This window comes from Carcharhinus amblyrhynchos, chromosome 31 (genome assembly GCF_965287045.1).
Source record: "Carcharhinus amblyrhynchos chromosome 31, sCarAmb.v2.hapA, whole genome shotgun sequence".
In the NCBI taxonomy this organism is placed as follows: domain Eukaryota; kingdom Metazoa; phylum Chordata; class Chondrichthyes; order Carcharhiniformes; family Carcharhinidae; genus Carcharhinus; species Carcharhinus amblyrhynchos.
The window spans coordinates 18,015,926-18,039,247 of record NC_137354.1 but is presented as its reverse complement, the minus strand read 5'-3'; the positions used below and the strand labels follow the sequence as shown (position 1 = coordinate 18,039,247).

Here is a 23,322-nt window from a genome sequence, read left to right as displayed (position 1 = left end):
AAAACCCATCAACCCGCGTCTTAAAAATATTTAGCGAGGTAGCCTCCACCACTTCAACGGGCAGAGAATTCCAGAGATTCACCACCCTTTGAGTGAAGAAGTTCCTCCTCAACTCCGTTCTAAACCGCCCCCCCTTTATCTTGAGGCTGTGCCCCCTAGTCCTATCATCCTTTCTGAGCGGGAAGAGTCTCTCCACCTCTATCCTATCCATCCCATTCATCATCTTATACGTCTCAATGAGATCTCCCCTCATTCTTCTCCCCTCATATCTCATCTTCTAATATATTTACCCTAATCTTGGTGGCCATTGTTTGACCTACACTCCAATCTTAGGCCTTATAGAAAAACCATAGAATGCAGAAGGAGGCCATTCGGCCCACTGAGCCTGCACTGGCAACAATCCCAACCAGTCCAAATGCCCAAACTCCATCAACAAGTTCCAAATGCATATACCCCAGCCCCAATGATTAGGATGAATGATGAGGGCTGCTGGAATACTAGCCCATTGCCACTACATCACTTGAAATGTTTAAATCTTTGCTTGTGGGTTCAAGTCCAGCCAGCCAGGTACAAGTGGGTCATCACTGAGCCAGTCAATATATTCATTGTGATAGACCCACATCACAATAGCATTCCCTTCTGTTTCTTTTTTTTGGGGGGGAAGCAAGAACAGAAGGAGAAAGAAACACTGACTGGAAGTTTCTGGTTGTTCATGCCGGTGAGATTTTCCAGTCCTGCTGTTGGTGCACCCCTATCTTGGGATTCCTGGCAGGGTGAGGGGAGTCCCATTGACAGCAGTGGGACCAGAAGATCCTGCCGCCTGCCAATGGCCGCCGCCTCCCGTCGCGGGAAACATACCGCGGGGAAGCCAGAGAATCCCACCCAGTGAATCTGAGCTCCTTCAATCACTGCTTGGGACCCCCACAAGACAGAGAGTCGGGATAAATAGGTTTTTTTTTTCCGGATGGCAAAATGGGCTGCCCCAGGGTTCGATTTTTGGGCCCTAATATTTACAATATATATCGGATAGAAGGCTCGATAGCCAAATTTACAGATGACAAAATAGGCGGGACAGTAAATTGTAACGAGGAAATAAAAACTTTACAAATGAATATTGGTAGGCTGGGAGAGTGGGCCAAAATGGGGCAGATGGAGTTTAATGTAGATAAGTGTGAAGCCGTGGTCCGTAAAATGGGAAGGTGATCTATCTAAATGGGGAGAGACTTTGGGGTGCTCCAGTGCAGAGGGATCTGGGTGTCCTTGTTCATGAGTTACAGAAAACTAGCATGCAGTACCGCAGATAATAAAGAAAGCGAATGGAATGTTGGGATTTATAGCTAAAGGAATAGAATATAAAGGTAAGCATTGTCGCAACTATACAAGGCAGTGGAGAGGCTGCAACTGGAGTATTGTGTGCAGCTAGAAAAAAACAATGTGGTCTGGTTTATAAAGGGTTAAATCCCTGATCTCAAACCGAACATGCAGATTCTCATACTCTTCCACCTCGTGTTGGAAACATTAGAGGAAATACAGCTCTGCTGACTTGACGCAGAGTCCCAGTTGAGAAGCAGGGCAGGGGAACACCCATAGGAAATAGAAACAGGAGGAGGCCATTCAGCCCTTCGAGCCAATTCTGTCATTTAATGAGATCATAACTGAGCTAACAGTCCTTCGAGCCTGCCCTGCCTTTTAATAGGATCAGAGCTGAACTAACACTCACTAAGTCCGCTTTGCTGCCTTATCTCTGTAACCCTTAATTCCCCGACTGATTAAACATCTATCGATCTCAGCCTTGGAAATGTTCAAGAACTGAGCCTCCAGTTTCCTGGGGCAAAGAATTCCAAAGATTCACCAGAGAGAAGAAATTCTTCCTCAAATCCTTCTCAAATGAGCACCCAACGTGTCGAATGCTGACAGCATGCGCTGTGGGGATCTAAAGTCCCAGGAGTGCCAATCAAGGCATGGGTGATGGAAGCAAAGGCCACGCCTTAGGCCCTTTCCAAGATGGCTTCCATTTCAGGCCTTGAATCCTGATGGGCTGTAGCTCCATCAAGTGGCCTTGAACAGAAGTATGTTCTCCATAGACAAGCCCCAAAGTGAGCCTGTTAAATACCATGCTCTCAAATAACTGTAATGAAATGTGTTGTTTCTGTTCAGCCATCAGGGTGATTTTGTAAGCAGGCCCAAAAGCCTCTTCAGCTGTAAAGATGACTCAATCTGGTCCTTCCACTTCCCCCTTCCTGTATTTCACCGAATGCACCCTATTGCCCCTCACAAATGTATTCACCAATGGCCGATCTATCTTTGATAAGCGTTAACAGTTGGAAAAATGAGAGTTGGAGGACGGTGTGAGGTGCTTGAGGCTACACATCGGGTTCCGTGACACCACTATCTAGAGGAACAAGAACAGCTTGTTTTTCAACATAGTGAAGCATCCCAAAGCCAGGGTTTATTCTAGAATTTTGGCAGGAACAGGGCTACACATGGCAAGACATTAGGGTGAACTGAGCTTAAAGTTTTAAAGTTGATTTATTAGTGTCACAAGTAGACTTACATTAACACTGCAATGAAGTTACCATGAAAGTCCCCTAGTCGCCACGCTCCGGTGGCTGTTCGGGTACACGGAGGGAGAATTTAGCACCTAGCCAGCACGTCTTTAGGACTGTGGGAGGAAACCAAAGCACCCGGAGGAAACCCACGCAGACACGGGGAGAACATGCAAACTCCGCACAGACAGTGACCCATGCCGGGAATCGAACCCGGGTCCCTGGCGCTGTGAGGCAGCAGTGCTAACCAGTGTGCCACCCTGCTGCCCACGCCCGTGCCTGAAGGAGCAAGTGAGCGAGAAAATAAGGAAATAAGGAATGAAAAAGACAAGGTTCTAGTCTCCAACTTGGAGCCATATTGTCGTCATTCCCAGAATCCTCTCTGCAAAAATGAGAGAAGGTTTGCAGCTTCAGAGAGGAGCTCACAGCTCTCCGCACGTGGCTTCTTATTGTTTACGGCAGCTTTCACCTGACACATGTGAAAAGGACATGTATTAATAGGAACATAGGAGCAGTGCACTGGGTCAGAGAATTGTAAAGATTCACCACTCCGAGTGAAGAAATTCCTCCTCATCGCAATACTTAATGGTCTCTCCCTTGTTCCGAGACTGTGTCCCCTGGTTCTAACTACCCCCTACCACTCCACCCCCAAACCTCACATCCCCCTCAACAACACCGAACCCCCCTCCCCCCACCCACACACACACACACACACACACACACACACACAAAACCAGGGGAAATGTCCTTTCTCTATTGCGAAGGGGGAGTGCCCCTTGTTAGAGAAAGCCAGTCAGAATGATGATAATCCACCGGATTGCTGCCTGTTACGTGCCAGAATGTTGACGTTCAAAAAAGTCAAGTGACTTTCTAACTGTGTAAAACATACAGCACAAGACATGCACCTTCTCCCAACTGCATGACTGCTTGGATGTGGCACAAAGTGGCCATCAGACTTATTCCTGGGATGACGGGATTATGTATGAGGAGCGATTGGGTTGTCTGGAGTTCAGGAGAATGAGAGGAGACCTCATTGAAATGTAAAAATATTCTGACAGGGCTGAGTTGACTAGACAAATACATATGATATAGGAGCAGAATTAGGCCATTTGGCCCATTGAGTCCGCTCCACCATTCGATCATGGCTGATACACTCCTCATCCCCATTTTCCTGCCTTCTCCCCACAACCCTTCAACCCATTCAAAATCTGTCTAACTCCTCCTTAAATTCACTCCAGCATCCACCGCACTTTGGGACAGCGAATTCCACAGATTCACAACTCTTTGGGAGAAGTAGTTTCTCCTCAAACTCTGCTTTAAAATTGCTGCCCCTTATCCTAGGACTATGACCTTTCGCTCTAGAATGCCCCACGAGAGGAAGCACCCATTTCCTCAGGCTTCGGGGGGGGAGTTAGGGATGGGGGTGGGTGCACAGAGGTATGGGGTGGTTGGAGTCAGTGGGGGAGAGGGGTGTTGCTAAAACAAGGGGTCACTGTCCCCCGATATGGGCTAGGCCATTTAGGATTGAGGTGAGGAGTTATCTCTTCACTCCAGAGAGTGGGTGAATCGATGGGATTCTGTACCACAGAAAGCTCTGGAAGGCACAAGTCACTGAGTATACTTAAGGAAGAATTGAGAGATTTCTTGATTCTACTGGAGTTAACGAATGTGGGTAGAGAGCAGAAGTGTAGCATTGAGATAAAGAATCATCCATGGTTGTATTGAAGATACAACAGGCTCGGAAGGCCGGATGATCCTACCCGCCTCTATTTTCTATGTTTCTATGGGAGGAACTAGATGTTAATCAGCATGGTGATCGTAGTTAATCATAGCCCTCATGGCATTGTGGGTCAACCCACGGAACATAGACCTCAGCGATTCAAGATGGTGGCTCACCGCCACCTTCTCAAGGGCAACTAGGGATGGGCAATAAATGCTGGCCAGCCAGTGACACCCATGTCCCACGAGTGAATTAAAAAAAAAATTATATCCAAGTCAAGTTGCTGATAGGATTTGATGATGTGGAGTTGCCGGCATTGGACTGGGGTAGGCTCAGTTAATAGTCTCACAACACCAGGTTACAGTCCCACAGGTTTATTTAACAGATTTATATAAACCTGTTGGATTTTAACCTGGTGTTGTGAGACTACTTCCTGGGTCTTTGGGATATGATGGAGAAGATTATCTCAAACTGTTTTTATTCATTCATTCATTCGTCACTGGCTGGCCAGCATTTATTGCCCATCCCTCGTTGCCCTTGTTCAGAGGGCAGTTGAGAGTCAACCACATTGCTGTGGCTCTGGGGTCACATGTAGGCCAGACCGGGTAAGGACGGCAGATTTCCTTCCCTAAAGGACATTAGTGAACCAGATGGGTTTTTCCGACAATGGTTTCATGGTCATCAGTAGATTCTTAATTCCAGATACTTTTTATAGAATTCAAATTCCACCATCTGCTGTGGTGGGATTTGAACTCGGGTCCCCAGAACATTAGCTGAGTTTCTGGATTAATAGACTAGCGATAATACCACTAAACTTCTGAAACTGTTTACAAATGATATGGGATAGTGTTAGCATCTATCTTACATTCCTGGACTTTAGCTTATCAGGTTACCCTTTGGTCAGCTCCCAGAACAACAATCAATGAAACATGTCTGCCACCAATAGGCTGAATAAAATGAGGCACGATTGTAAATAACTCAAACATGTTTGTCTGTTGTGACTTTATTTTTTTCTAACAAGGTGATTGGAGTGATCTTCACAAATAGCTCAATAACTTGGTTTCAGAATGACAACAGCACGTCATTTAATTGAGCTTACCTGAATATAACACACTGGTTTTAAGATTTTACAATCTTTTGCAGATGTATACCCAGGAAACCTGCAGCACTGTGCTACTGGTGGCATGGCTGCACAATGGTTAGCACTGCTGCCTCACAGGGCCAGGATCCTGGGTTTGACTCCCAGTTTGGGGTCGCTGTCTGTGAGGAGTCTGCATGTTCTCCCCGTGTTTTTGTAGGTTTTCACCGGGTGCCATAGAATCCCTACAGTGCAGAAGGAGGCCATTTGGCCCATCAAGTCTGCACCAACTACAATCCCATCAAGGCTCCATTCCTTTAACTCCATATATTTAGCCTGCTAATCCCCCTTTCACTAGGGTCAGTTCAGCATGGCCACATGGACTATGGGAGGAAACTGGAGCACCCAGAAGAAACCCAGGCAGAGTCAGGGAGAACATGCAGACTCTACCCATACAGCCAGCTGAGGATGGAATTGAACACAGGTCCCGGAGGCTCCAGTTTCTTCTGGAATGAAGTCACAAACCTGTTACACATGTAATTTTTTTATCTTCATTAGTTGGGTAGAAATAAAGATGAGTTTTATAGTGGATAAACTCTATCAGTTAACTGCCCAGACATTCAAGGTGAAAATTACCTCATCAACTTAAACCATGAACGTATGATGTTTAAGTTTATTTATTAGTGTCACAAGTAGGTTCTCACTGCATTAAAGTCACTGTGAAAATCCCCTAGTCTGGCGCCTGTTCAGATATACTGAAGGAGAACTTAGCACGGCAATGCACCCAACCAGCACGTCTTTGGACTGTGATAGGAAACCGGAGCACCCAGAGGAAACCCACGCAGACACGGGGAGAATGTGCAAACTCCACACAGACAGTGACACAAGCTGGGAGTCGAACATAGGTCTCTGGCGCTGTGAGGCAGCAGTGCTAACCACTCTGCCACTCGTGTCCTTTTTCCATTCTCATTTTTTTCAAATTAAATCTCAACTCACACAGGGGGATAAAGTCACTCTTTTTTTAAACTTCTGACCAAAGTCTACCTGAAGAGATGTTTATCTCATGTCCCAATTTAAGGATTGTTTGGTCTTGTTGTTTTGCCAGATCTCTGAGACATTTGTTGAAGAGATTTTTGATTTGAATTGATTTATTGTCACATGGGATACAGTGAAAAGTATTGTTTCTTGCACTACACAGACGAAGCATACTGTTCATAGAGTACAAAGGGAAAAAAGGAAAGGATAGGGTGCAGAATATAATGTTGCAGTTACAGATAGGCTGGAGAGAAAGATCAACTTAGCGTGTGATAGGACCATTCAGGAGTTGGAGATCCTTTTGATTTACCGTTTCTACGTTTGTTTTGTTCTTTCTTAACCTAATCATTTATTTTCCTTCTTGTCCCTTATCTTTCAGTCAAATTCACTATTTTAAATTACACTGGCTTGTTTGGATCTTTGTCCTTTATCCTTTGGTTTGATTGATCCCCTGTTAACTCAAATCCCAGATGGCCTTTGGAGGTTGCTGTGTTCTTTCCATCTCGGACTTGCTGGCCACATTTCTGGGCAGAGGAATGTCCAACAAATAGCGGGAACTCTTTAGATTTGATTTATTATTGTCACATGTATTGGGATACAGTGAAAAGTATTGTCGCTTGTGCGCTATACAGACAAAGCATACTGTTCATAGAGTACATTGGCATAAAAGGAAAGGAGAGGTTACAGAATATAATGTTGCAGTTACAGGTAGGCTGGAGAGAAAGATTAACTTAATATACGGTAGGCCCATTCAAAAATCTGATGGCAGCAGGGAAGAAGCTGTTCTTGAGTCGGTTGGTATGTGTTTTCAGACGTTTGTATCTTATTCCCGAAGGAAAAAGGTGGAAGAGAGAATGTCCGGGGTGCGTGGGGTCCTTGATTATGCTGGCTGCTTTTCCAAGAGAGTATTAATACAGCTAGCTGACAAATGACACGGGAAAATCTTTTGAAAGTACATGGTTATAAGGGTTGATTAGCTGTTGACCGAGTCGAGAAGTCACTCCTGTTTCCACGAGTTCCAAAAAGTCATTAAGAAAGCATTGAATGTATGAATTTGGATTGTGTGGAAGTGATTACACTAACCACTGACCACAAAGAAGCTGCCATGAAGATGCAGCGATCTCTGTGGATTTCCTCTGAGATGGTGTTAATTTGACACCCACTGAGGAGGATCTCCAGGAGTCTGAAACCAGTGATGTCATCGAGCAACGTGAGCAGCCAATCACAGTGAAGAATTACTACAGACAGTGAACCAGGAAGTAAAATGCACCAATTATCTCTCATTTTCTATCAGTTATACAGAGAGTGAAATAAAGGTTGATACAGTTGAAACGGAAATATCACAAATGAATAGTTACATTAAAATCTATAGAACTTTCCATTTTCCTTCCAAATTTGGAAATGTCATTGGAATTTCCAAAGGAATCCCAATCGCACTTTGATTATTGCAAGTGTGAATAGCAGCTGCAAACAATAGGGTTGTTCGATCCGGTTTTGGAAATAAAAGTCTCCCAGTGCAAACTAACAGAACCGAACAATGTGGAATGTTAATACTGGAGCAGCGATGCCGTTAAATCAAGAATGAACTTGACAAACGAAAGTAACACTCACCTTCGAGCTAGCTGGGCCTGGCCATTCACATCCTCCTGTACAAGGAAGGGCATTGAGGACGAGATACTGAGGAAGTCTCAAATCCAACAAGGAATCCACTTAACATCCAAATTTTAATGAGTGTTACATCACTGGATCTTCAGAAACACTGGCCTTTGAGGCAAAGCATGGTCTCATGCAGATGAAGTGATCTAAACCTCTACGACTGATTGGCGACTTTCAACATCTGGGCAGCAAATCCAAAATTAGCTTTCGTACTTCTCTATGTCTGAGAAAACACAAGGGGTCAATATAATGGCTCTGATGAAGGGTCATCTAGACTCGAAACGTTGGTTCTATTGTCTCAGACCGGCTGAGATTTGGCAGCACTTTTCTCTTTTTGTTATTGGCCAGTACTTGGATGGTTTCTTCTCTCTGCATTGAGTTGATCCTTACTCATCTGAATTATTGTATCACACGTTTCAAGATTTTTGACTTGGCTTGTGTGAAATGTCTATGGATTCGAGTTTTGTACCAAAACAGGCAAGAACGAAGGTTGGATAATGAGAAGGGCTGTATTTACAAGGAAGATTTCAACCAGATCCCAACTTACTGCCCTTGTTTCTGTCCTTCCTACAAATCCCTCCTTCAGTAATGATTGAGTCTTCACTGCAGAGCAAGAACGTTCAGCTTCTCTCTCATTAAAATGGAATTTTCAGTTGAATTCAGCAGAACTGCCTGGTTTTCAAATATCCTCCTGTCATCCTTCACATTATGCTACAAAGTTAATTAGCATCATGGGCGGCACAGTGGTTAGCACTGCTGCCTTACAGCACCAGGGACCTGGGTTCAATTCCTGCCTTGGGTGACGGTCTGTGCTGGCACATTCTCCTTATGTCTGCGTGGGTTTCCTCTGGATGCTCCAGTTTCCTCCCACAATCCAAAGATGTGCAGGTTAGATGGATGTGGCCATGCTAAACTGTCCCTTAGTGTCTAAAGATGTGCAGGTCACGTTGATTGGACATAGTAAATTGCCCCTTAGCGTCCAAAGATGTGCAGGTTAGGTGGATTGGCCATGCTAAATTGCTCCTTAGTGTCCAAAGATGTGCAGGTTAAGTAGATTGGCCATGGTTAAATGCCCCTTAGTGTCCAAGGGTGTGTGAGTCATTGGGATTAGTGAGGTAAATATATGGGGTTACAGGGATAGGGCCTGGGTGGGATTGTAGTCAGTGCACTGGATGGGCCAAATGGCCTCTTCCTGTACTGTAGGGACTTTATGGTTCTTTTGAACAGAATAATATTGTCTGATAGGAAACTTGTATGACGTACTTACAAAAAACAATTAACCCGTGTCTAAATATATACTTTTTTACTAAACACATCGTGCAACCTATATACACAAGTCACCATTTGAAAGAACTAGCTTTTTAGCAAACTTAACGATTGCTACTATGACATTACAGCTTCCCAATAGTAGTATATAAATATTATATAAAACATATACAGAGTCAATACACCATAACCGCCTCACAGGGTATCGGTTAACATTCCAGCAATGTGCAAATTGTAAACAGAATTTAATCTCCGGCAGTTTCTGTTTCCGATTTTCCTTGCGGAAGTAACATCTGTGTGATAGTTCCTGACTGTCCGTTCTGACAAACCTCGGGAGTAACGCCACATTTCCGCAGCCGGCATTCAAAGTCGCGGCAAAATGTCTTGGGAGGATTCACAATTTTTTTTCGAATGCCGTAACAAGTCGTCGCAGGGATAAGGAGCCCTGTCCGGAGGGGCGCAGTGCAAGAAGCTAGGCGGGCACTCCAGTGCGGGGCGGAGGGAGTGCTGCAGGGTTGAGGGTGCCGGTTTTCGGGTGAGAACCTAAACCTCTCGCCTCTCCGATGGACACAAACAAATTGGGCACTAATTCAAGTGGGGACTTATCCCTGGTCCTTTTCAATACTTGTCACTGAACCAGTGTCACTAAAAATAGATTATCCGGCCATTATCACAGAGCTGTTTGTGGGAGCTTGCTGCGGGCAAATTGGCTGCTACGGTTCCCATGTTACACTTCAAATGTACCTTCCTTGCTCTTAAAGTGCTTTGCCCTCCCCTCCCCCTGCCCACTCCCGAGAAAAGTGCTACGTAGTTATCACCCCGTCACAATTCATATTGTGCTGTTCGCAACAAGTGCCGAGGTTACTCCCCGAGGGTCATTACCTGTAAGATTCTGTCTCGCACTTTGAGTCTCCCATCCAAAGCTGCCACACTCCCCGGGCTAATTGCCTTCACAAGTGTAGCAGTCCCGTTGTCACCACCCACCAATGCAAAGCCCAAACCGCCACTCGCTGGCTTTTCCAATTCAATGTGGATTACAGATCTCTGCCGGGAGATAAAAAAAGGGGTAGCTGTGGTTTTATTCTGCACCTCCGGAACCAGCATGGGGAGAGCGCGGGAGGAGGAGGGAGCTGAGCCTCGGATCAGGCTCGTTCCTGGATTAACAAAAGCATTACGTTGTGATGTACAATCGCGCGACCCGAACACGGCATCCGCTCACGGCTTACTTAACTCGCTCCGCGTGGGCTACCTCGCACCAAGGAACGCGGGCAAACTTTCACGTCAAACAGGAAATACTGTCAGGGAATAATTCCGCTGGCTGTTAGGAACAGTGCACCGCTGCACTTAAAAACAGGAATTTATAAAGCAAGATACCTCAGATTCTTCAGGCAGGGCGGAGTTAGTTTGGGATCGCATGTGATCGGCGGACTGCGTTCCTAAAAGAAATATAACAATGTGAAAAGAGAAACTTCCTTAATGGGGAAAACTATTTATGTTCACAGCAGAGTTAACTCCTCTAATCTGTGCACCAGATTTTATGGACACGCTCATCCCGATATCAGAAAATCTCACCCGAGGTCAACGGACATTCCCCCACCCTGCAGGAGGAGGCCATTTGGCCCATCGAGCCTGCACTGACAACAATCCCACCCTGCAATCTCACCCTGATGATCCCCCTGACACTAAGGGGCAATTTAGCATAGCCAATCCACCTAGCCTGCACATCTTTGGATACTAAGGGGTAATTTAGCATGGCCAATCCACCTAATCTGCACACCTTTGGTCTCTAGGAGGAAACCAGAGCACCTGGAGGAAACCCACATAGACATGGGGAGAATGTGTAAAACACAGACAGTGAGCCGAGGCTGGAATTGAACCCGGATCCCTGAAGCTGTGAGGCAGCAGTGCTAACCACTGTGCCACTGCGCCGCCCTTTATTTATTAGTTGGGTGTTTTCCAAATTAAACCCATTGTGGGGTGGGGGGGGGGAGGGGGTTTGCTGCTCTGTTTGGATCACTCTCCCGGGATGATTTTAGCACGAGGAGTAACACTTTTAAAATCCCTACTATGCAGAAAGAGGCCATTCAGCCCATCGAGCCTGGACTGAGGCAAAACCTCCAAACCAGTTCTTGTCTCTTTCTTGGCAGGGTTTAACTAGGAGAACGGAATGGTTACACAAAACCGCAATTAGATGATTTGAAAGTTGGGTAACACTTAAACAATTTATAAATATTTATCTGCACATCCTCTTGCGACATTGCTTTACAATATTATTATTTCCTTTGGAGAAAGCCTCTGAATGCCTATGCTAATGTTCTGGGCTAAAGCCACTTAGTAAACCGCAGTAATCCATTTTTAAACAACACATTTGCATTAAAATTCATTTTTCTGATCTCTGGGATAACTCTGGTAATACAGACCTCGTCCAGTTCTGTGTTCTCAGCTTGCTGTTCTCCTGTTCTAGGAAGCAAGTGCTTTAACAGCCTGTTCCTCTTCTGCCTCCTGCCTCGCTGTTACTCAGCAACCTCTGCCCTGCACCCGGGAGGGATGAGTCAGGCACTGGGTCGAGTGCAGAAATGTCCTCCAATACCAAAGCTGGAGACAAACAGCTCGCTAATAATTAATCTTCCAATTAAACCCAGGCTCATCCCCCATTCAGAACACAACCTGCTTCCTCAGAGAGACTTGAGGCGCTGGAAAGTCCTCCTTACCATCTAGAGTCCGCCGCTTCCCCTGTCCAAGCTGCCCTGGTTCTTCTTTTGGCGTTAGCTTCCGGTCACTGAAGCCTTGGGATGACAAAGAGAAACACGCACAGTTCAGACAAAACGTGAGGAAAGCAGGCTTTTCCCGGGCACTGGCTGCACAGATTTGATCCCAATTTGATCGTTTATAATCCCCGCTGTGCAGAAGGAAGCCATTCGGCCCATTGATTCTGCGCCACAGGCCCAAATATTTACTCCACTCACCCACCTGGCCTGCGCACCTTTGGAAACTAAGCGGCAAGTTAGCGTGGCCAATCACCTAATCCACACATCTTTGGTCAGTAAGGGGCAAGGACCAGCACAGTGGCACAGCAGTCAGCACTGCTGCCTCACAGCATCAGGCTTCGATTCCCGGCTTGGGTCACTGACCGTGTGGAGTCTGCACGTTCTCCCCGTGTCTGCACGGGTTTCCTCCGGATGCACCTGTTTCTGAAAGATGTGCTGGTTAGGTGCATTGGCCATGTTAAATTCTCTCGCAGTGTACCCAAACAGGTGCCGGAGTGTGGCGACTAGGGGGTTTTCACAGTAACTTCACTGCGGTGTGAATGTAAGCCTATTTGTGACACTAATAAATAAACTCAAACAATTTATCATGGCTAATCCATCTAACCTGTACATTTTGGGACACTAAAGGGGCAATTTAGCATTGGCCAATCCATCTAACCCATTCATCTTTGGACTGTGGGAGGAAACCAGAGCACCCAGAGGAAAGTCACGCAGACACGGGGAGAACGTGCAAATTTCACACAGACAGTGACCCAAGGCTGGAATTGAACCCAGGTTCCTGACGCTGTGAGGCAGCAGTGCTAACCACTGTGCCACTGTTAGCACCCATGGGGAAACTCGAATCTTCTAATTAATGTAGCTTTTAGTTGCATGGGTCGTTGCCCTTAATTAAGCAACAAAGCATCAGGAATTCCCCCGAGAGTTTAATGGTTGACGAGATCCATTACATCATCAAATGACATCATTCGGAGTATCTTCAGTGAGATAATGGCTTGTATTTATAAGTCAACATAGAGACCAACAATGTATTAGTCTTTAGTGCTTCTACTTATATATCAAGAATCCCTACAGTGCAGAAGGAGGCCATTCAGCCCCTCGAGTCTGCACCAACAACAATCCTACCCAGGCCCTATCCCTGTAACCCATATATTTACCCTGCTAATCCCCCTGACACTAAGAGGCAATTTAGCCTGGCCAATCCATCTAACCCGCACATCTTTAGACTGTGGGAGGAAACCGGAGGATCCGGAGGAAACCCATGCAGACATGGGGAGAATGTGCAAACTCCACACAAACAGTCATCGGAGGCCGGAATCGAACCTGGGTCCATGGGGCAGCAATGCTAACCACTGTGCCACCCTCATGACTCAATTAAGTGCAACAACATTTAATCTGAAAACTTCTTCAAAGCTGCAGTGTTTCATCCAGAGGCTGTCATTCCCCTTAAATGTCACACCAGGCCGGATGTGTTTATGACACACTGGCCTTTTCCTGTCCTATGTCTTCACAAGACAAACACTAAAGAGAAAAATAAACATCCACTTTTCTTCTGGGTCAGAAGGTTTGTGTCCTCTGTCATGTCGTGGGTTGGTCATCTACGCTGACACTTCAATCAAACACTTCAGGTTGGCACGGCAACACAGTGGTCAGCACTGCTGCCTCACAACGTCAGAGCCCGGGTTCGATTCCCAGCTTGGGTCTGTGTGTGTGTGTGTGTGGAGTCTGCATGTTCTCCCCGTGTCTGCGTGGGTTTCCTCCGGGTGCTCCGGTTTCCTCCCACATTCCGAAAGACTGCAGTGTATTTATTGGCTGTTCTAAATTCTCCCTCAGTGTTACCCAAACAGGCGCCAGAGTGTGGCGACTAGGGGATTTTCACAGCAACTTCATTGCGGTGTTAATGTAAGCCTACTTGTGACACTAATAAATAAACGTTACTTTGAATGTGGTTTGCGTGGCTGGTGAAGGTGCCTTTCTGATATAATGTTAAATTGAGGCCCTGTTTTCTGATTGGGGTGATCAGGTAACACTGTTTGAAGAGGAGTCGGAGATTTTCCAGAACGTAGACCAGTAAAAAATGAACTATTGATTGTTGTTCACCTCTGTTGTTGTGGGACAGAGAATAACCGGTGTGTACACCACATAACAACAATCAGACAGATTTCCGCATTGTGTGAAGTGCTCTGAGATGTTTTGACATTAGATAGCGCTGTCAAATGCAAGAAATAGGAGGGGAAAAAAACACACAGACAAGATGGGGAAATTTTACACACACACACACACAATATTCACACTTGCCTTTCAGAGCTAAACATTTTTTAGTTTTCTTTCTGCTTGTCGTTCCTGGAAATTAAGAGAATAAAAGATAAGAGGACAGAACAGTCACAAAGACAGAGATAGAATAAAATTAGGTCACAGTTACGAAGAGTAGAACAGAAAGTTGACAGGGCCTGTCTCCATTTCTGAGATAGTGCACTAGGATCTGCCACCGCGCTCCTTTTACACACTGCCTCCAGTGATTTGCACGGGACTGCATTCATAGCTAAGGAATTCTCATGAGGCTTGCTCCAAATACTTACTGGGGATTAAACTCAAAAGCACTCAGCTTTCAAATGATTGACTGACCTTGGATTCACTCCAAAACCATTTGCTGCGGAGATAACTACTCGATCATGGGATCTCGACAGTGCTGAAGAGGCCATTCAGCCCATTGAATCTGCACTGACTCTCTCACACAGAGTGTCTTACCCAGGCCATCTCCCCCACCTTATAACCGTAACCCTGCACATTTCCCATGGCTAATCCATGTAACCTACACATCTTTGAACATTAAAGGGACAATTTAGCATGGCCAATCCACCTAACCTGCACATCTTTGGATAGTAAGGACAACTTACCATGGCCAATCCACCTAACCTGCACATCTTTGGACACTAAGGGACAATTTAACATGGCCAAATAACCTAACCTGCATGCCTTTGGACACTAGGGGCAATTTAGCATGGCCAATCCAGTTTAGGCTGTAGGAGGAAACTGGAGCATCCGGAAGAAACCCACACAGACACGGGGAGAATGTGCAAACTCGACACAGACAGTGACTGAGGCTGGGATTTGAACCCAGGTCCCTGGAGCTGTGAGGCAGCAGTGCTAACCACTGTGCCACCATGTCACCCTGGTACTTGCACACTGTTTAGAATATGTTTCATAAGAAGGCAGTGGTGTAGTGATATTGTCATTGGACTAGTAATCCAGGGATAATGTTCTGGAGGGACCCAGGTTTAAATCCCACCATGGCAGATGGTGAAATGTGGATCCAATATAATCCAGAATTAATGTCACCCATTTTTGCTGATTGTCATAAAAATCCAAGTTGTTTCTCCAGTGCCCCTTTAGGGAAGGAAATCTGCCATCCTTACCCAGTCTGGCCTACATGTAACTGCAGGTCTGCAACAACAATGTAGTTGTCTCTTAGCTGCCCCCTGAGATGGCCAAGCAAGCCACTCATTCAAGAGCAATTAGGGATGGCCAGGTGGCTCAGAGATTATCCCCAATGACAGATGTGTTCACTTATATTAACAACCTTGGTTCCAACTCCTGGAACAACTCAGTTCAAGTGTGAAGGAGTATGTTTGCTTAATAGCCAGGGTTGGTTTCCCCCCGCTATCCTTTCCCACTGAACGCATCCAGCTTGGTGAGGTTCTGGGATGTGGTTGACGATTGGTGAGTCACAGGCCCTGTGCAAGATGGACAACAGCTGTGACAGACAAGATTTATATCAATAGAGTGAATAAACCGGATTGTAATGAGGTGCATTGTCAGAGGCAGTAAGGATGGGTTAGTCATTCTTGTGAATGTAACTCTGTGAAATGTCACATAATTGTGCAATACATAATCTAGTAATGGCTTTTTTTAATGTGTCGTGATCACTATATGATTGTTTAATGTTGTAATATAAACATTCGAATAATTCTGTGGTCTTCCATTTCTGAGCCAAGGAAAGTCAAACAGCTCCTCTTTGTTTAAAATCTTCTCCCAGTAACATAGAACATAGAACATTGCAGCGCAGAACAGGCCCTTCGGCCCACGGTGTTGCGCTGACCAGTTAAAAAACAATGACCCACTAATCTAAACCAATCCCTTTTTGTCCATAAACCTATCCACGGATCTCTTAAACGCCCCCAAACTAGGCGCATTTACAACTGCAGCAGGCAGGGCATTCCAATCCCTCACCACCCTCTGGGTAAAGAACCTACCCCTGACATCCGTCCTATAACTACCCCCCCTTAATTTAAAGCCATGCCCCCTCATGCTAGCTTTCTCCATCCGAGGAAAAAGGCTATCACTATCCACCCTATCTAAACCTCTAATCATCTTATATGTTTCAATAAGATCCCCTCTTAGCCGCCTTCTTTCTAGTGAAAACAACCCCAAATCCCTCAGTCTCTCCTCATAGGACTTCCCCTTCATACCAGGCAACATCCTGGTAAACCTCCTCTGCACCCTCTCCAAAGCCTCCACATCCTTCCTGTAATGTGGGGACCAGAACTGCACACAGTACTCCAAGTGCGGCCGCACCAGAGTTGTGTACAGTTGCAACATGACGCTGCGACTCCTAAATTCAATCCCCCTACCAATAAACACCAAGACACCGTATGCCTTCTTAACAACCTTATCTACTTGATTCCCAACTTTCAGGGATCTATGTACACATACACCTAGATCCCTCTGTTCATCCACACTATTCAAAGTCCTCCCGTTAGCCTTATACTCAACACATCTGTTATTCCTACCAAAGTGAATTACCTCACACTTCTCCGCATTAAATTCCATCCGCCACCTCTCGGCCCAGCTCTGCAACCTGTCTAAGTCTCCCTGCAAACTATGACACCCTTCCTCACAATCTACCACACCTCCGACTTTGGTGTCATCAGCAAATTTACTAATCCACCCAACTATACCCTCATCCAGATCATTAATAAAAATTACAAACAGCAGTGGCCCCAAAACAGATCCCTGAGGCACACCACTTGTAACCGAACTCCATGACGAATATTTACCATCAACCACCACCCTCTGTCTCCTATCTGCTAGCCAATTCCTGATCCAATTTCCTAGACTACCCTCAATCCCATACATCGGCATTTTCTGCAGAAGCCTACCATGGTGAACCTTATCAAACGCCTTACTAAAATCCATATATACCACGTCAACTGCCTAACATCAGTAACATCGCGATTGATCCAGAAACTCACTCTGGATTGGCCTTGGTAAATGTATGAGGTTACAGGGATAGGGTGGGGGGAGAGGACCTGGCTGAGATATTCGCTGTCTCCTGCCTTGGAATCGGAGTGGGCGAGGGGCGGACAATGGAAATGTCCTTTGATCTCGGGCAGGGATTTCCGGACTCGCAAGGCCACAGAGTCCGGCCCACTCTGTCAGAGAGAGTCGGTACAGACTCGACGGGCTGAATGGCCTCTTCTGCACTGTGGTGAATCTATGTGGTCCTCGAGCGGAGGTCGAGTCAGTGATCTGTAATGGTTTAATTATAACTTCCTCGCTTTGTGTTCTAGGCCTCTCTTTTCTTGACAATCTTGTCTACATTCGTGCCATCTTCAAACAACGAGTGTCCTTACTTAATATTAAGTAAAAGGTAAAGGTGTATTATCTACACGACAAAGGGAATGGAGTGGTTATTAGTCTCAATTACAGCCCAATACCTGGGCCGGACTGGTCTGACAGCTCTGTTCCAGCCAGAGGTAAACGTGGCCCCAGATAGAAGCCTCCGGGTAGCTGCCATTTTGCCCTCATTGCACACGGTGGAACCAGTTCCACTGAATCGCTTTTGCAATATGGGAAGCGTCAATTACTCCTCTGCTCTTGCCACTGCGGAGACAGGCCTGTCTCATTTATCTCACTGCTAAAGACTTCACAATCTGCTCACGGGAACACGCGTAGCCACTTAAACAGCCTTCCTGGGAGAATGAGACACTGCCAGTCTGTTACAGCTGATTAGTCCTGAGGTAAAGTTATTCAAACTCATGGCTGGAGAGCGGCTGACTCCCTTCCCCCCAGTGGGGCACGGCATTAACACGGCTATTAGCAACGATATTTGCTTCAATACTGGGATGTGTGGAGCTAATTCTCTCTCTTGTACATCGTGGACGGAATGACAACTAGTACAGTCGCACAGTTACTTAAAGACCACAATCATGAGATCTTTCCACTCTGCGGACATTCCCAAATTTTTTGGCAACGTGCGTACTAAAATGACAAAGGGTGGAGTGGCCTCCTCCTGCTCCTATGTTTCTCTCTCCTTCAACTTTATTCCCCTCGTGCGCTCATTCCCATTTGTCCTTTATTTCTAACTGCTGTGCCAATCGATAAAGCTGTCATGTAATTCTTTTATTCATTCGTGGGCCACGGGCATCGCTGGGCCAGCATTTATTGTCCAAGTGCTTTTATTGACAAGTGCTTTGATGTGTTGGGGATTAACCAGATAATGCAGGGTGAGTACTCCAATCTTTTAAGCTTTTATTGCCTACTGCCTGTCCGGGGGTGTGGCAAACCCTTTGTTTGAACCAGGAAGCCAGTCCCAATTGTGCCTCGGGACGTCTCATTGCATTAAAGGCACTAGATAAATGTAGGTTGTTATTGTTGTAAAATCAATATTCTGCCGTACAACACCAAATGGCAGAGATGCAATCCGAGCTCTGATGCTTAGGTAGCTCTGTTTACCTGTCCAGGTACAGCAGTTCCACTGACACACACATGCTAATCATTGCGGTTTAAACTCACGAACGTTCGAGAGGTTCTTACCCATCATTTCTGCTGCTGTGACCACTGGCTTACCGTCCCTGAAAAAGCAAAAGGAAATCCATTCAGAGGCTAGACTGTTAAATCGACCTGCATCACTGGGTCTTTATCGCAACGACAACGTGGATAATCAGTTAAAATGCTCCGTGTACCTGAAAGATTACCAATCACCAGCCCCTTTTAATGCCAATACAACGGAAACAAGTACCTGTCACGTTCAATCTGTTCTGAAAGCCACAAAGGTTTAATTCATGCTGCACACCGACCCAAATAATCTTAACCGAGATGGTACTGAAAAGCAGCAATAACCCTTTGCCCTTTATTTCTAACTGCTGTGCCAATCGATGGAGCTGTCACGTAATTCTTTTCTTATCCATTCGTGGGACATGGGCGTTGCTGGCTGGGCCAGCATTTATTGCCCATCCCTAGTTGCCCCTTGCACTGAGTGGCCATGTGGAGGGAGGGGTGGAGGGGTACCCAATATCTCACATATCTGAAATTTCAATATTTTGGGGTAGGATTTTTCACCCCCGCCCACCCCCACCCTGCTGAATTTCACAACAGCGGAGTCGTCCACCACTGGCCAGAGACAGGATTTTCCATTCCCGCCGCTGTCAATGGGGTTTCCAGTTGCTTACATCCTTGGCGCCAGTGGGGGCAATGGTTGGGTTTGGGGGGTGGCGGGATATGGTCAATAATCAGCAGGACTGGAAGATGGCAGCAAGTGGCACAGTGGCAGGGACCCGGGTTCAATTGGGCCACTGTCTGTGTGGAGTCTGCGCGCTGTCCCTGTGTCTGCGTGGATTTCCTTCGGGTGCTCCGGTTTCCTCCCAGAGGCTGAAAGATGTGCTGGTTAGGGTGCATTGGCCGCACTAAATTCTCCCTCAGTGTACCCGAACAGGCACCGGAGCGTGGCAACTAGAGGATTTTCACAGTAACTTCATTGCAGTGTTAATGTAAGCCGACTTGTGACACTAATAAACAAACTTCAAACTTAAACGTAGATCCCACCAGGGGAAACAGCCAGAGCACCCTGCCCGAAATACCTTTATACTGAGGGACCGCAGTGTTGGATGTCCCTGGAGAGTGAGGCAGTGCCACGTTGCTAAAAAGCAGCCTTACCTCATCGCCTTGATCTTTATTTGGCCATTTTCGGTATCACAGGCTCGCACCGCATCATCCAGAGTCATGCCCATGGTGCACATGTCGCAGATGTAAAGGATCTTGTCCCTTGGCTGCAGGCTGCCTTCCGAGCTGGCGGGGGAGTTTGGCACAATCTCAAGCACATAAATGCCTTGCCACTTGCTGCCTATCCCCCCAGTTAACTTTAAACCTGCAGCGACAAGTTCAAACTCGAATCAGACCACCAGCAAGGAGTATTAGTAACACACTCACTGGAGCACGTTAACACCATCACTAACTCCCTGCGGAAAATTAAAATCAGTTATCTCAGTCGAGGAATCATAAATAAAATCCCGACAGGGCAGAGTGAGGCCATTCAGCCCATCAAGTCTGCACCGACCACAATCCACCCAGGCCCTATCCCCACGTATTTACCCTAGCTGGTCTCCCTGACACCAAGGGACAATTTAACATGGACAATCCACCTAATCCGCTCATCTTTGGAGTGTGGGAGGAAACCGGATCATCCGGAGGAAACCCACGCAGACATGGGGAGAATGTGCAAACTCCACATAGACAGTGACCCGAGGCAGGGTTGAACCCAGGTCCCTGGCATTGTGAAGCAGCAGTGCAAGCTACTGTGCTACCCCAATCTTGGTGTCATTCTAATCAAGTTTGAGGAAATAATGGAACACTTGAGTTACGAAATAGAATCGATGCCTTCTTTCTCTCGAAACCCACTTCCGCCCATGAATAATTTCAAATTGCAATGGGTTGGCAAAGACAGCAGGCTAACTTAACCCTGGCTGTATTACTACATGATGTGGAGATGCTGGCGTTGGACTGGGGTAAACACAGTAAGAATTTTCACAACACCAGGTTAAAGTCCAACAGGTTTATTTGGTAGCACAAGACACTAGCTTTCAGAGCGCTGCCCCTTCATCAGGTAAGTGGGAGTTCTGTTCACAAACAGTTCATATAAAGACACAAACTCAATTTTCAAAATTATTGTTGGAATGCGAATCTTTACAAGTAATCAAATCTTAAAGGTACAAACAACGTGAGTGGACAGAACGTTAAGCACAGGTTAAGGAGATGTGTATTGTCTCCAGACAGGACAGTTAGTGAGATTTTGCAAGCCCAGGCAAGTCACGGGGGTTACAGATAGTATGACATGAACCCAAGATCCCGGTTGAGGCCGTCCTCATGTGTGCGGAACTTGGCCATCAGTCTCTGCTCAGCGACTCTGCGCTGTCGTGTGTCATGAAGGCTGCCTTGGAGAACCCTTACCCGAAGATCAGAGGCTGAATGTCCGTGACCCGTTTACAGCATGGAAACAGGCCTTTCGGCCCAACTTGTCCGTGCTGCCTAGTTTTTACTGATATACTTGCGAGTCTGCCCAGTTGAATGCAAGTTGAAAAGCTTTGACAGTATGGCCAAAATTCCCGTGGTCACGGGCATTCGGCCTCTGATCTTCGGGTAAGCGTTCTCCAAGGTGGCCTACAAGACACACGACAGCGCAGAGTCACTGAGCAGAAACTGATAGCCAAGTTCTGCACACATGAGGACGGCCTCAACCGGGATTTTGGGTTCATGTCACACTATCTGTAACCCCCATGACTTGCCTGGACTTGCAAAATCTCACTAACTGTCCTGTCTGGAGACAATACACATCTCTTTAACCTGTGCTTAACCCTCTCTCCACTCACGTTGTCTGTACCTTTAAGACTTGATTACCTGTAAAGACTCGCATTCCAACCATTATTTTGTAAATTGATTTTGTGTCTTTATACGCCCTGTTTGTGAACAGGACTCCCATTCACCTGATGAAGGGGCAGCGCTCCGAAAGCTACTGGCTTTTGCTACCAAATGAACCTGTTGGACTTTAACCTGGTGTTGCGAGACTTCTTACTGTATTACTACAGCCAAAGCGCCTACAGCCTTTCTCTTTCCAATCTCTTTGATACGATAGACCATAAAAAGGACCAAACATTTATCGGGCAGAACATCACCGATTGGTTTAAAACAGCAGAATAGAAAGTATTCACTTGGTATGGCGGAACCTGAGTTTTGCTGGGAATGGGATATAAGAACATAAGAATATAAGAACTAGGAGCAGGAGTGGGCCATCTGACCCCTCGAGCCTGCTCCGCCATTCAATAAGATCATGGCTGATCTTTTCACGGACATGGGGCAATGTTCTCCAACCTCACCCGGGGCTGGGATTCTCCGACCCCGCTACACTGAATGGAGATTTGGCTGAGTGCCAAATTCTCCGTTCTCACTGGTGACGATACGTGCGAGACTGGGGAATTCTGGCCATGCTGTCGAAGCTTTTCAATTTGCACTCAACTGGGCAGATTCACAAGTATACCAGGCAAAAACTGGGCGGCATGGACAAGTTGGGCCGAAGGGCCTGTTTCCATGCCGTAAACTCCTATGACTCTGTACCAAATCTCAAAGCAAATAGCCATGCATGAGAATTTCTACACAGTATGAATTCTTGTTCCCTTCGAGATCTGCTATTCTTGCTAATCTGTCCTGCTGAGTGCAAGGTGAAAAACTTTGGCAGGATGTCTCTTTCTCTGGATAGAAGACTTTGAGCGTTGCCCCCTGTCTATCCTGACAGACTGACTCCACTTAATGTGTCGGAAGATAAACCGATGTGGTGAAGAAATCGCAAACATCAACTCTAAAACAGAGTCTAGCTCACGTTGCACATTGTCAGGAACATGTTGTGTTAAGTTTGTTCATAACTGTGTTAAGAACTCCACATGTAATTGCAATCCAGTGCATCAACGCTCTATTAGAACAGGCTACCAGCACCATTTTCATCCCACTCACACCCTGTTCACTCATTTCCAATGTCTGAGCAATCTATTTTCAGTGGCAACTATGGATGATTATTAATTATTCACAGAGCTTTATCTCCATCGATGGTGATGAAGGGGAGATGGGTGAGTTTCCAGGTGTCCAGATCTGCCCTGGTCCTCCCCATGCCGACACTATAGTCAAGAAAGCCCACCAAGGCCTCTACTTTCTCCAAAGGCTAAGGAAATTTGGCATAGAGTTTTACAGCATGGAAACAGGCCCTTCAGCCCAACTTGTCCATGCCGCCCTTATTTTTCTAAACCCCTAAGCTAGTCCGAATTGCCCGCATTTGGCCCATATCCCTCTATACCCATCGTACCCATGTAACTATCTAAATGCTTTTTAAAAGATAAAATTGTACCTGCCTCTACTACCACCTCTGACAGCTTGTTCCAGATACTCACCACCCTCTGTGTCAAAAAATTGCCCCTCTGGACACTTTTGTATCTC

At 46.2% G+C, this 23,322-nt stretch overlaps 1 protein-coding gene across 5 annotated transcripts in view; it reads right to left on the bottom strand.

The window, feature by feature from the left end:
* Positions 1–23,322, bottom strand: part of ptpn20 (protein tyrosine phosphatase non-receptor type 20) — a 276,596-nt gene that overhangs the window by 39,687 nt on the left and 213,587 nt on the right. For 3 of the 5 annotated variants that reach the window (XR_013889733.1, XM_080215794.1, XM_080215795.1), the window contains exons 33-38: positions 20,002–20,212; positions 18,883–18,920; positions 14,365–14,409; positions 12,013–12,087; positions 10,676–10,737; positions 10,184–10,345 (exon numbers count right to left, since the gene is read on the bottom strand). Coding sequence is in view for 4 of the 5 variants with exons in the window: in XM_080215794.1 (XP_080071920.1) it covers positions 10,184–10,345; positions 10,676–10,737; positions 12,013–12,087; positions 14,365–14,409; positions 18,883–18,920; positions 20,002–20,212 (593 nt within the window). In the remaining variant the exon portion in view is untranslated. Of the gene's footprint in view, positions 1–5,299; positions 9,947–10,183; positions 10,346–10,675; positions 10,738–12,012; positions 12,088–14,364; positions 14,410–18,882; positions 18,921–20,001; positions 20,213–23,322 lie in introns of those variants that run through there. The other 2 variants (XM_080215797.1, XM_080215796.1) reach the window with 2 other exon arrangements.